The 13,569-nt window shown below is 40.9% G+C and overlaps 1 protein-coding gene across 1 annotated transcript in view; it reads left to right on the top strand.

Annotated features, from left to right (window-relative positions):
* Nucleotides 1-13,569, top strand: part of tpo (thyroid peroxidase) — an 83,758-nt gene that overhangs the window by 28,236 nt on the left and 41,953 nt on the right. Inside the window, exons 4-5 of the mRNA XM_041188152.1 lie at nt 7,307-7,516; nt 9,937-10,452. Of these exons, the coding sequence (XP_041044086.1) occupies nt 7,307-7,516; nt 9,937-10,452 (726 nt within the window). The remainder of the gene's footprint in view (nt 1-7,306; nt 7,517-9,936; nt 10,453-13,569) is intronic.

Here is a 13,569-nt window from a genome sequence, read left to right as displayed (position 1 = left end):
ACACTCCACCTGCCTGGATGAGTGCAGCTCCTAAAGAAGCTGGACACTGTCCAGGACAAAGCAGTCCACTTGATTGGCACCACGTCCACAAACATTCATTCCCTCCACCACCAACGCACAGTAGCAGCCTTGTGTACCATCTACAAGACGCATTGCAGGAATTCACCAAGGTTCCTTAGGCAGCACCTTCCAAACCCACAACCACTACCACCTAGAAGGACAAGGGCAGCAGACAGGTGGGAACACCACCACCTGCAAGATCCCCACCAAATCACTCAACATCCCGACTTGAAAATATATCGCCGTTCCTTCACTGAGTCAAAATCCTGGAACTTCCTAACAGCACTGTAGGTATAGCTACACCACATGGACTGCAGCCATTCAAGAAGGCAACTCACCACTACCTTCTCAAGGGCAACTAGGGATAGGCAATAAATGCTGGCCCAGCCAGCGAAGCCTACATCCCATGAAAAAATTTTAAAAAACTTAAGTTGCTTGCATAATTGGGTACTGCCAAAACTGGTGTCGTAGTTAATACAATTTTGAAACTATCAAATGCCTTCTGACACTCCTGTGTCCATTGAAACTTCTTGTTCTTTTTTAAAAGTTCAGGCAGCGGAACAACTACACTGGCTAAAATTTGGTACAAATTTCCGGTAAAACCCAATCATGCCCAGAAATCTCAAAACTTTTTGTATTGTCATAAGCACTGGGAAATCCACAAAAGGCTTGACTTTCACATCTCTGAGCTACCTTACCATGTCCAATGGTATGGCCTAGGAATGCAACTTGCACTTTTGCAAATTCACTTTTAGCCAAGTTCATCACCAAGTTAGCTTCTTGTAATCAAGAAAATAATTCTTCCAGATGCTATAAATGCTCCTTCCTTGTCTGACTGAAAACTTTTTGATCATCAATATAAACATCACAATTCTTTAGACCTGCACTTACTTTGTTTGTCAGCCTTTGAAATATCGCTGGTGCATGCTTCATACCAAATGGCATGAGTTTAAACTGATATAGTCCACTTGGTGTTACAAAAGCCAATATCTCCTTTGCTCTCTCTGACAATGGTACCTGCCAATATCCTTTCAGCAAGTCCATCTTTGTGATAAATTTTGATTGTCCCACTTTCTCAATGCAATCTTCCAACCATGGTATAGGATATGAATTCATTTTTATCACCGCATTCGCCTTTCGGTAATCCACACATAGGGCAGAATTTTACGAGTTGGCGAGCAGGGGTGGAACCCGCTTTCTGACGCGTAAAATGATGCGCGGTGACTTCGGGGGGAACTCCCGATGTCACCGCCCCTGATTCAAATCTTCAGGAAGGTGGGAGCTCAGCAAAATCAGCAGCAGATCTGCCAACCTGTCAATGGCCAATTGAAGCCAGTGACAGGGTCAATTAAGTAATTAAAAGACCTGCCCATCCAACCTTAAGGTTGGCAGGCAGGCCAGGAGCCCCAGTGGGAACTAGGAAAAACATGAAACCTCATCCACAGGCAGGATGAGGTTTCATGTAGGCTTTAAAAAAACTTAATAAAGATTTTGTAAAAATTATGGACAAGTCCCAACTCATGTGACATTGTTACATGAGGGGACATGTAAGGGAAATTTTATTTTTCTATTTTTATCTTTTTTACATATACAGCCAATCTCCCTGAGGCAGCACTTAGCTTCAGAGAGATGAGTGAGCTCTTTCGTGCCACCACTCCAACAATAACTTCACTTGTCTTCCATTTGCTCTTTAAATTTACCTTCCATAATGGAATAGATTTAGCTTCTCCATGAATGCCACTTATTATCACCTGCTTCTGCATACTCCAAATATCACTACAACAAATATCACTATCCCACAACATTAAGTATTGACTAGCTGCTGTGTCTCTTAAAATTTTAACATCATTACCTACTCCATCCTGTACACATGGAAGACTTTCCCTTCACAAATAAAAGCTAGAATCTTCGAGTCGGCGTGCAGGGGAGGGTCCCATTCGTTGACATATAAAATTACACGTGGTGATGTTGGGCGTGCATCCTGATATCACAGTGCATCATTCAGATCTTCAGTTTAGTGGGCACACACTGGAGTCAGCTGCGTGCCTGCCAAACTGTCAAAGGCCTATTAGGGCCATTGAAAAACTAATTAAAGTCATTAACTGAGCTGTATGTCCAACCTTAAGGTTGCCAGGCAGGCAAAGAGCCCAGGCTGCCCTCACATTTATCAAGAAACCTCATCCACAGGTGGGATGAGGTTTCATGAAGTGTTCATAAATTGAATAAAACTTTTTATTAAAGTTCATTGACATGTCCCAGCTCATGTGACACTGTCACATGAGGGGACATGTGTTAAATTTTATTTAATTAAAATTTTTGACAATCAAACTAATCTCCCTGAGACAGCTCTGTGCCTCAGGGAGTTTTCTGTGCTCTTTTGTGCACATGCACGAAAGAGCGCAAGCCCTGACTCAGCCTATTCCCCCCTCCTGCACAGGGAGCATACAGTGCTTCTGGGTGTGTGTCACATTGGGCGGGCCTTAATTGGCCCACCCACTTTAAATGGCGGACTACAGCCAATCGCGGGTGGTGATCGGTTGCACGGTGCCAGCCCTTGTCCACTCCCGGTCAGCCCCCCGACGGGGAGAAAATTTTCCCCAAAGTCTTTACACATTTCTGCAACCTGCTCCTCATAATTTTTTGGGTAAATTATGAACACTTTCCCACTTCTTTACCTATCACTGATTCTCCCTGTTTTACTTGTACACAAACCATTGGTTTTTCCTGTGCCTGAACCATAACTTTTCTGTACCTCAGTAATTCCAATAGATTTTCCCAGTAATTTCCAACACACTGACTTTGTCTGCCCCACTTTATACAATGAAAACACCTCAATTGTCGAATGTCATTCCTACCCTCAGCACCTTCCTTTTTATTCTGAGAAATAAACTTCCTGGGAATTTCCAGCTACTCCTCCTCTTCCTTGACTACCTACCTTCTTTTCACAGTTCCACTTTCTATCATTTTCCGATTTGAAAGGGTGATGAAAAATGGATTAGCTCTATGAACTAATTCATAATCATCAACTATCTTTGCAGTTTGCCTTACAGTTTGAACTCTCTCTTCCTCCGCATGAGTTCTCACTACCAAAGGGATTGAGTCTTTCAATTCTTCCAAAAGAATTACTTCCCTAAGAACTGCATATCTTGTCTCTATTTTTATTGCCCGTATCCACCACTCAAAATTACTTTGTTTTACTCTGTTAAATTCAACGTAAGTTTGCCCAAGCTGTTTTCTCATATTCCTAAATTCCTGCCTGCATGCTTCGGGAACCAGCTCATATGCACACATAATAGCCTTTTTCACCACACCATAAATCATCCATACTTCTTCAAACAGCAAAGCATATACTATATGCACTCTGCCCACCAACTTAGACTGTAACAATAAAGTCCAGCACTCCTGTGGCCATTTAATCTGTTTAACTAGCTTCTCAAATGAAATAAAGAATGCTTCAACATCTTTTTCCTCAAATTTTGGAAGAGCTTGTACAAATTTAAACATCTCCCCACTGAGTTTTAGGTTAAAGGTTTTTTCATCATCAGAACTCTCCTCAGAATCTAAGATTTTTTTTTAAACATCCAGTCTTTTAAGCAGGTAATCCCTTTTTCTTCCTTTCTCTTTTTCCCTTGCCTCTCTTTCTTTATCCTTCTCTCTTGCCTAAAATTCCAGTTCTAGCTTCCTTTCTTTCTTTTACCTTTCTGCTTGTTCCCTTTAAAATTCCCATTCTCTTTCCTTTGTTTCCAATTCAAGTTTTTTCAGTTCCTTTATTTCTTCAAGTTCAAGCACCTTCATTCGTAATTGAAGTCTCATTACTTCAGTGTTAGGTATCACTTCCAACTGTCAGTGTTGTGCTATACTTTTAATTATATCTGCTGTCCTAGTCCCCACAGGTAACCCCAATTTTAACTTATCTGCCAATTCTGTTAACTTACTCTTGGAAGGTTTTGTAACCCAATCAGAGTTATATCTTTTACTCCCAGACAAGTCTTAGTAATTGTCAAAGCCATCTTGCAGTCTCACCACTTACGAAAATCCTTCACCAACGCCTTAATTCACACTCATACTTATACTCTTAAGATTTGTCAATTCCAAACCAATCAAGGAATTACAAATTTACCCTGGACGAGCCCCCAATTGTTATGATACAGCAGTTGGTAAAGGCTGAGTTGTTTAAATCTCAGAGGGAAACTTGAACAACTGTCATAACCTATATTTTCAATTGGTAAGTTTGAGATGCACCTTTGAATTTAGAATGAAATCACCAAGCCTCAAGATGTATTTTATATAAACTAAATTAAACATCTATTAACTTAACAAGAATTTAAATACATGCACATGTATACAAATTACTACCATAAAAGCTTTTAAAGAAATCCCCAAATTAATCACTCCCAGGTAAATCTTCACCAAGGCAACAATAGCCCATAAACTTTAAACAGACACCAGGCAAAACAAATTTGACCTTACGAGTTCAAAGTGAGACAAAATGAGGTCCCTTGCAATTTGCTTCATTTGCAGACATAGTTGTAGGGCTTACAGGCTGCTTAGATCTTACATGCCTCTGACAAGTTCCATTTGTGCACAATCACTTTAAATAAAGCTGAGACTGAATCATGCAGGTACACAACCCGGTCCACTGCGCAGCTTGGATGTTTGAATCACAGAAGTCAAAACGACTTGGTGCAATTGAATCCAGATCACAGATTTTACCCCCTCTGAATTGACTTCTGGTTTTCCCCCAGCAATTCCACTTCAACACCCACTGACCTTCCCCCTGCCCCGCTACCAGCTGGGAAGTGGCCTTCAGGTTAATTTCAGGGCCACAATAGCTGCTATTAGAGTGAATAATTCCATCTTCCTCAGCCCAACAATTCAGATTAGTCCACCTCAATGGGTTGCATCAGCAAGTGGCTGCATAAAACTGGCGGATATAAGTGTATCTTTCCAGCCCGGATATCAATTCTGCATCATTAATAGAACTGAGAGACACATAGAGTCTGCCAACACTAAGAATTGTAGTGTTCAATCCTGTAAAGCAGATAGGGTATAATTTCATTTTTGAATACCATATTTTCAGTTGCACAATCAAATAAAATGATAATGTTCAGTAAAGTAATACATCCCACTTCAAAACTCAGTGAGTTTAATGGGCAGTCACTGTTTGCTGATTGAAAATGTCTGATGTGTGCTTTAGGAGGACTATATGTAAAAATAATTGATCTACCCACCCCAATGATTTGATGGGTAAAGGCTCCACGTTGAACATAACTGAGCTGTGAAGAGCTGTAAGTCCTCAGGTTTGATCCCTGAAGTTTGCTAAGTTTGCTGATCTAAGATGGAGTTAAAAGCATGATTGTCAGCCTCAGCAAACCCAAATGCAGAGGGGGGATAATCAGCCAGGAATCCTGTCATGGTCACTATCCAGTGATAAAAACAAAAAACTGCGGATGCTGGAAATCCAAAACAAAAACAGAATTACCTGGAAAAACTCAGCAGCATCGCCAAAAAGTGTGTGTCCGTGTCAGACAAGAACAGCATTATATTTAGCTGTGATGGACACCCACCCCAGTCCAACTCACCTCATTGAAAAGCCCAGTAACTCTCACTGATGGGATTCATGTGTGAGAAGTGATCACATGCTTGAAAGATAGAGGTGGAGGGATTAGGCCTGTGGAACCATATGACAGCCTGAGTCTTCAACAGAAGTCAGGATAAATGATAAAATAACTGGGTAATAAATGTCAACTTTTATGAGGAGAGATTGGGCCATCTAGGCCTGTATTCACATGAGTTTAGAAGAATGAGAGTGGATCTCATTGAAACGTATAAAATCCTGACAGAGCTGGACAGACTGGATGCAGGGATAATATTTTCTCTGGCTGGGGGTTCTAGAACAAGGGGGTCACAGTCTCAGGATACGGGGTAGGCTAATTAGGACTGAGATGAGGAGAAACTTCTTCACTCAGAGGGTGTTCTCCACCACAGAGGGCTGTGGAGGCCAAGTCACTGAATATATTTAAAAAGGAAATAAATTTCTAGACTCTAAAGGCATCAAAGGATATGGGGAGAGAGCGGGAGTATGACGTTGAGATAGAGGATCAGCCATGTACACATTGAATGGCAGAACAGGTTCAAAGGGCCGAATTACATACTCCTGCTTCTATTTTCCTATGTTTCTATGGTTTTTGATATGAGACATGCAAGTCCTAACCATAGCTTTCACTATTAAGCTAAAGTGTCAATTTAAGGGGGAATGAATAGGTTCTTCAAATCTTTAATATTTCAGTCCCTACATAAACATGGTTTAAATCAAACATTCAAGCATTGGAGGAATTCTCGTAATAACAATAGGAGAAGCTGCAATCCACATAGATTTTCATTTTGCTTTGTTTGAACAAGATTTAATGATTCACTTGGCTTTATAATGTCATGTAGGAAATGGTTCCTGGAAACAAATCCTTTGTGTACAGTTAAAAATTCTATCAAACATCTTGTCTCATTAACTAATAAGTATGAGCGTATCTAGTTGCAAGAAATGTAATACTTTATTAAGAAATGCAAGTTTCAGCTTCAGTCTTATCTTATATGAATATATCAGTCATAACAAATACCCGTGTTACCTCCACTCGGACAGCCCTGTGGATGGAACCACGGATGCCTTGATATTGATCTCTAGGGTCTTAAGCCTAAGCTCCACACTTACTGTCACTTTATAGATCAAATAGAAATGCAACTACTTCACTTGACCCTTCTCCATGTTCATTGACATTGTTGATGCGAAGTTAGCAATAGCTGCAATTTCTCTTAGCTATAATTTATATTTACCCTCGTACCTCACAACACTTAGTTACTTCTCTTCAGTAATTCCCTCATTATTCTTCAACTAATGTACCGAGTGTTAATTATATTATTTCTTATAATTTCACAATGACAGATATAAACATTGTACATTACAATCTAACCTATTCTATTGCTCACTCTGGTTTAAGCATCTTTTATGTTTAATGACGGACAAACCCAGTTCTTTCTTTTTTACTGAAGGTTCAAACAAACCTATTCTGAGAAACATTAATCATTTTTGATTCGGTGACCTGCCTACACTGAAATGCCGTCTGAGTTTCTAACTCAGGCTAACTCCACTTTCTCATATTGCATATTATATCAGCCATTTTATGCCAATGGTAAACCTATATGCAGCCTACATGTACCAAGTTCTATATTAAAAAGTTTCTTTCTCTGACAGGTCCGAGATATAACCAATAAAATTCTACGAACATCCAATAAGACAAATATGACAGAAGATCATCTTTATTCACACATCCTAGTTGAATGGGGTCAATACATTGACCATGATTTTGCATTCACGCCTCAGAGCACCAGTCAAGTTACCTTCACAGGAGGAGTAGACTGTAGGAACATCTGCCATAATCTGAATCCCTGTTTTCCAATAAAGGTATTTATAGAATTTTAACAGACCTTTGCACTCCTTTAGATTATGGACAAGAGTCAGGAAATATTTGAATTTCAAGGTTTCTTTTGTTGTTTTAGATTTGAGCATGGATCGGGACCATGCATGTCACTGATCCAATCTTTGATGCTCTCTTGAGCATTTTTGAGGCAGAGATTTTGTATGGGTTTGAAGGAAATATCCAGAATGATTTTTACTTTGAACCGCATAGTTATTTCAAATCTTCCCTCTTCCAATGATTGCTGAACTCAATAGAACTGTCCCAAAATTGCACAAAGTGCAGTAGCGGACGGGAAAAAGTCATTTTACCCATTGGCCGCAATGGCAGGTTTCTGCGACTCATTCCCACCTCAATAATTATGCAGCCACAGGAAACACGCTGTCTTGCTAGTGGGCGGCCTCCGATTTGCTCGCCATGCCACTACCTCACCACTTCCTCATGCAGGACACCACATTTAAACTGTGTTTAATGCTTGTAGTCCAGGGCTGCTCTGGTGAAGACATGGCCCCAAAAGCCAAAAGAGTGCAGACCCCCGATTCAGTGACACATCCCTGGGATGTCTTCTGGACACCATGGAGGCCAGCCGCAGTATCCACTACCCCCGTTCTGGCCGCAGGAGGTCCTTCATTCTCACCACTCTGGCTTGGGAGGCGGTGCCAGAGGTGGTCAGTGCCAATGCTGCACACAAGAATTTGGCCATCCAGTGCAGAAAATGGACTAATAATCTCATCCATGCTGCCAGGGTAAGGCAACCTTCTTATCGCTCTAAACTCACAAACTCACAAGGCATCTCACTCACTGCCAGCTCAAGGGAAATCACCACTCACTCTCTCACACACACCCTCACATCTCCATCTGGTCTCATCTCCTCTGAAGACAGCCTCTTCAGCCCTCACCATCTTCAGGCCACTTGTACAGATCAACATGTCCCCAGATACGCTCTGGAATACCCCCACCCACCCTTCCCCAGTAGAGCCATTGCCCTGCAGCCTCTTCTCTTGCATCTCCCTTCACCAAACAAGTCCTGCAGCCGTTGAAAAGCCACCTCCACCTTATGACTGGCCTGTTAGGTAGAGACTGACCCGTGAGTCCCCCTGAAAGTGATGTGGTGTTGCCTGCCAAGCCTGGCGCTGATGACTCTGAGTGCTGCCTGAAGCAAGTTAATCAAACAAACCTCGAAATCCTGAGCAAAGTGCAGCTCGCCAGGTGCACGTCGCTTATGTACTGTTCTGAAACATGTAAGCGTGCAATTACGCCAATGTGCCCAGATGATCGGCAGGTAGAGCAGACGATCGCAAACTGATTTCACGCCAGTGTGAAATCAATGTTTGGCCTTCTAGCCATATTGACCCATCCTTCCCTGCCTGGCATGACGCCTGATGCCAAAGTGGCCAAAAGATTCTGGCCAATGTCTCCCTATAATCCAGCCTACTGGCACAATGAAGAGGTAGGATAAGTAATTAATTTACACCATAAATAGTGGAAGTTTTTTTGCATAAAAAGGGTTCCGAGACTGAATTCCAATGGCATTTATAGTCAAGTGTTCCAAAATATATGTTTAAATTTAAGCTGCTCTCTTATTGTTTGTACAAGTTGATGGTTTGACCACAGCTGAAGTACTGAATGCAAATTGGGGTGACCATTATAGAAAAGACATTAAATTTAAGACATGAGAACATATTGTAGATTCACCAAGATCTTCCCAGGCGTAAGACACTATAGTTATGAACAAAAAATTGAGATACTAGAACAGAGATGATTCAACAACTGAGCTTGAAATTAAGAAGGGCTCCTTTAGAACAAGACCCCCTCTGTGGGTGGGGGGAAATCAGTCACCACCAAATTAAATTGGCCACTAAACAAGTGAGGAAAGAATAAGGAGAAATAAAAACAGAAAATGCTGGGAAAACTCAGCAGGTCTGACAACACCTGTGGAGAGAGAAACAGAGTTAACATTTCGAGTCCGTATGACTCTTCTTCAGAGCAAGGAGAACTTGTTTATGTGGTGAATTTTTAGAGCTTGATGTTCTTTACCACAAAGGATATTTAATTTAGCAACATCACAACTTTTAAAAGAGAGGTGGATAAACATTTGAAGCAGAGGAAAATACATGCAAATGGGGCTCCAGTAAGACAATATGATTAGTTTTGAATTGCTTTAGCAAACAGCTAACCCAGCCATGCTGGGTGAATGACCTCTTTCTGTATTATAAATTAATTGTGGTTCTGACACCTGCTGAGATTAGGTAATTGCTGTAGATAGAAAGAAGACTTGAAAGGTGATCTTCAAATATAAACCCACAGTATGTGATGTTATGACTTCTTTGATTTATGGACTGGAAGCATAAACAAAATCACAGCAGGGCTGATATTTTTAACCTTACCATATTTTGATATTCATCAGGTACTTCAAAGTGATCCCCGCTCAAAAATAAATGAGTGCATCACATTCTATCGTTCCTCACCTACATGTGGAACAGGAGATCAAGGAACGGCCTTTGAAACTCCATCAAATCTGAATTCTCGACAACAGATTAACGCAGTAACTTCCTTCATTGATGCTTCAACTGTCTATGGAAGCACTCCAGCCCATGAGAAAAAGCTAAGGGACCATTCAAGTAAGGAGGGCCTCCTTCTCACTAACCCAAAATACAAGGATGGCAGCCATGAACTGTTGCCCTTTGTGGATCAGGCACCATCTCCATGTTTTCAAGAGCCTAATGTTACTCAGAATGAAAGAATAGAATGTTTCCTGGCAGGAGAAAGTCGAGCAAATGAAGTTCTTACTCTTGCTTCAATGCACACAATATGGATGCGTGAGCATAATCGTTTAGCAAAGGCCTTGCACAGGATAAACCCTCACTGGACCTCAGAAACCATATACCAAGAGGCACGTAAAATCATTGGCGCCCTGCATCAGGTTAGTCAATTCACTATTTCTACCTTTCTTAAAAGTTGTTACAAGGACAGGTATGGTTGATATTCGCCCCCAAAGTCCATGATGTCAAAGACAGTTTCAAGTGAACAGGGCAGAAATTGGGTGGTGAAAATTGGTGTGATGAAACCCCAGTGATTCACCAGCACCATTCCGTTTGGTCAGAACTGTCCTTTCAGGAGGAACAGGGCAGGCAACATCTCTCTGTCTGATATCAAAATAAAGAGGTGGGATTGACCAGGTGGCAACACGCACCAGAATGCCACTCAATCTTGTCTCTGATGAGTTAAGCAAACACAAGAGCTGTATGAAGTAGACACAGAGTACAACCCCATAGTGGAAGTGGGGTCCACCAAATAAAGGTCTCCTTCATAACAGCAGCCGATCACAAAGGGTAAGGAAAGTAGCCTTCTTAGAAATAGAGGCAATGGTTCTCCCCACAAAGGCTCTGCAATCAGTCCTGCTGATTTCAAGACATACCCATTAACAAACACTTTAGCTGCACCGATAATGGCACAGATGCTGTCCCACTTCATTCTAATTGCCTGGGCTCACAAATTCTGACAGAGTCAGGAAAGCCAGTGGTCAGTGAGGAGGAATTCCTGCTCTGCCATTGGTATGGCATTGGATCGATTTCATCCTAAAATTTCCAACGTGCCATTTGTAGGTATACATGGCATTCCACTTTATCTTCAGCTTTTCTCATGCTAAAATCTAGATTTTACTAAATCTGTCAAAAGCTTCATTCCTAAGGGCTAGCATTGTATTTCTGTCACTATTCTATTTGAGAAATGGAATGCTAAGTTATCTTTATGCTGCTATTGATTTTCCCTTCTATGATCAGTGCACTGGTGTTAAAGGAATCTTGATGATTTAAATATTTGCAACTGAATAATGAAACTAATGCCTTTTGCTGTTTGAGTTTACTCAGCTAATTAGGACGTGCTGATCCTGGGGTTGGTAAGTAATTAATAAAACTACCAGTTACTAAAATATTAATTACTATAATTATTTCACTAAGTGTATTCAGGCTCGGATCATAGCTATTAGAAGTAATTATTTTTCCATTAAGGATTTCTAGCATTTCACTCCTTTACAATAAGAATTCTGCTTTCATGCCATATTCTGCAATAAACATTAGGAGACATGAAACTGTATTTTCAGTTTATCATCTGAGTAAAGTACTGGTATTGTGGTTTGGCTACTCTTTATAGGTAGATAGGTAATTAGCTATAATCCACAAGAGACTGTAAGCATCTCTCTCTCTCTATTAGAGCAAGACAATTGGTTATATAGCTTAAGGGACACTACTCCACATCAAGCATGGAGCAGACAAGGAGGCAAGCACCTACTTCAGCCGGATTAAGAATTGAACCCAAGCTTTGGTGTTGTTCTGAACCACATGCTAGCTATCTAGCTAATTGAGATAACCCTTGCTATTTTTGAGATAGCCAAATTTTCATTTCCATTGAAAGCAATAAAAATGAAAAGACAGGTGGTGTCTGTAAGACACACTCAATCTGTGTGCCAGTTGTAGTTCAGTTGATAGCACTCTTGCCTCTGAGTTGAAAGGTGGTGGCTTCAAGTACTGCTCTGGGACTTAAGCATAAAAATCAAGGTTGACGCTCCAGTGCAGAGTTCTGCACTATTGGAGGTGCTGTCTTTCAGATGAGATGATAAACCATCTACTTTCTGAGGGGAACATTAAAGATCCCATGGCACTATTTTGGAGAAGAGGCAGGGGAGTGAGTTATCCCCGATGTCCTGGTCAATATTTATCCTTCAATCAACAACACAAGTAACAAATTATCTGGTCATCATCTCATTGCTGTTTGTGGAAACTTGTGTTGTGCATATTGCCTGCCACGTGTACTTTATTACTACAGTGACTCTTCATTGGCTTTTGGACATCCAGGGGGATTATGCAAGCCTTTCTTTCTATTTTTTGCATGTGGGAGACAAGCTGAAAATCTATCTCATGGAAATCAAAAAGAAGAAAAGTGGTTTCAAATCTCCTGAATACAAGTAGTATCCTTCAACCAAACTAAAGCAGGCAGAGATGCAGAAGTAACAAGGTTGAAAGAGTTCAAAATGGATCAATTCAATGGGTTTCTTAACAATGAATTGCATTTATTCATGTCTTTAATGTACCAAAAGGCAGAGAAATAATAAGGGGAACTGATATTGCGCCATTGGATAGAAATTTGAAATGGCAATTCAAGGTTAAGTCAAAATGGTTTCTAGATAAGGAAAGAGAAATAGAGAGGTAGAGGGTTGAAGAAGGGCATTACATAGATTAGGCCTGAGGCAACTTAAAGCTCTGTGATGGGGTGAAGGGACAGTAGGTTTCACGTGGAGATCAGAATCAGCGGACCAAAAATATAAGGAAAGATCTATGGCTAGACGATGTGGTAGAGGTAGGGAGCTAGAGGGCCATGGAGAGATTTGGAAACATTGCAGCACCGGGAAGGGATGTAGGTCAAATGCGAGGGGGATAATAAGCACGTGGGACATTGTTTCGGACAGGGTTGTTAAAAAAATGAACTTATTAATTTGCTATATTGTAGTCAGGAAAGAAAGCAATAATTCAGTGACTCTGTGATAGCATATAGTCAAGCAAAAAGTAATGAAAATATGTTTTAATAGGTTCAATTCAATGCTGACTTTGCAGGAGAAGCAGCTTAATTGTTTTAGACATTTTGAAGGGATTAAAAAAGTTTATAATTTATGAATTTATTGAATATTGTGTGTTTCCCTGTTTAATTTTATGTTGGTTTGTACCTCAGCTGTGATCTGATTGAAGGTATATTCTTCCAAAGGCAAGGAGATCACATGGCAGCATGTGATATCCTATAAGGACTTCATCCCATTCTCTCAGTTCCTTCGCCTCCGATGATACCACTTTCCAAAACGGCGCTTCGACATATTTTCCTTCTTCCTTAAGCAAGGTTTCCCACCCATAGTGGTTGACAGGGCCCTTAACCATGTTTGACCCATCTCCTGCACCTCTACCCTCACCCTTTTCTCTCCCTCCCAGAACCACGATAGGGTCCACACTTTTCACCCCACCAGCCTCCGCATTCAAAGGATCATCCTCTGCCA

This window comes from Carcharodon carcharias, chromosome 5 (genome assembly GCF_017639515.1).
Source record: "Carcharodon carcharias isolate sCarCar2 chromosome 5, sCarCar2.pri, whole genome shotgun sequence".
In the NCBI taxonomy this organism is placed as follows: domain Eukaryota; kingdom Metazoa; phylum Chordata; class Chondrichthyes; order Lamniformes; family Lamnidae; genus Carcharodon; species Carcharodon carcharias.
The sequence above is the reverse complement of the archived record's forward strand: the minus strand, read 5'-3'. Positions and strand labels throughout refer to the sequence as shown.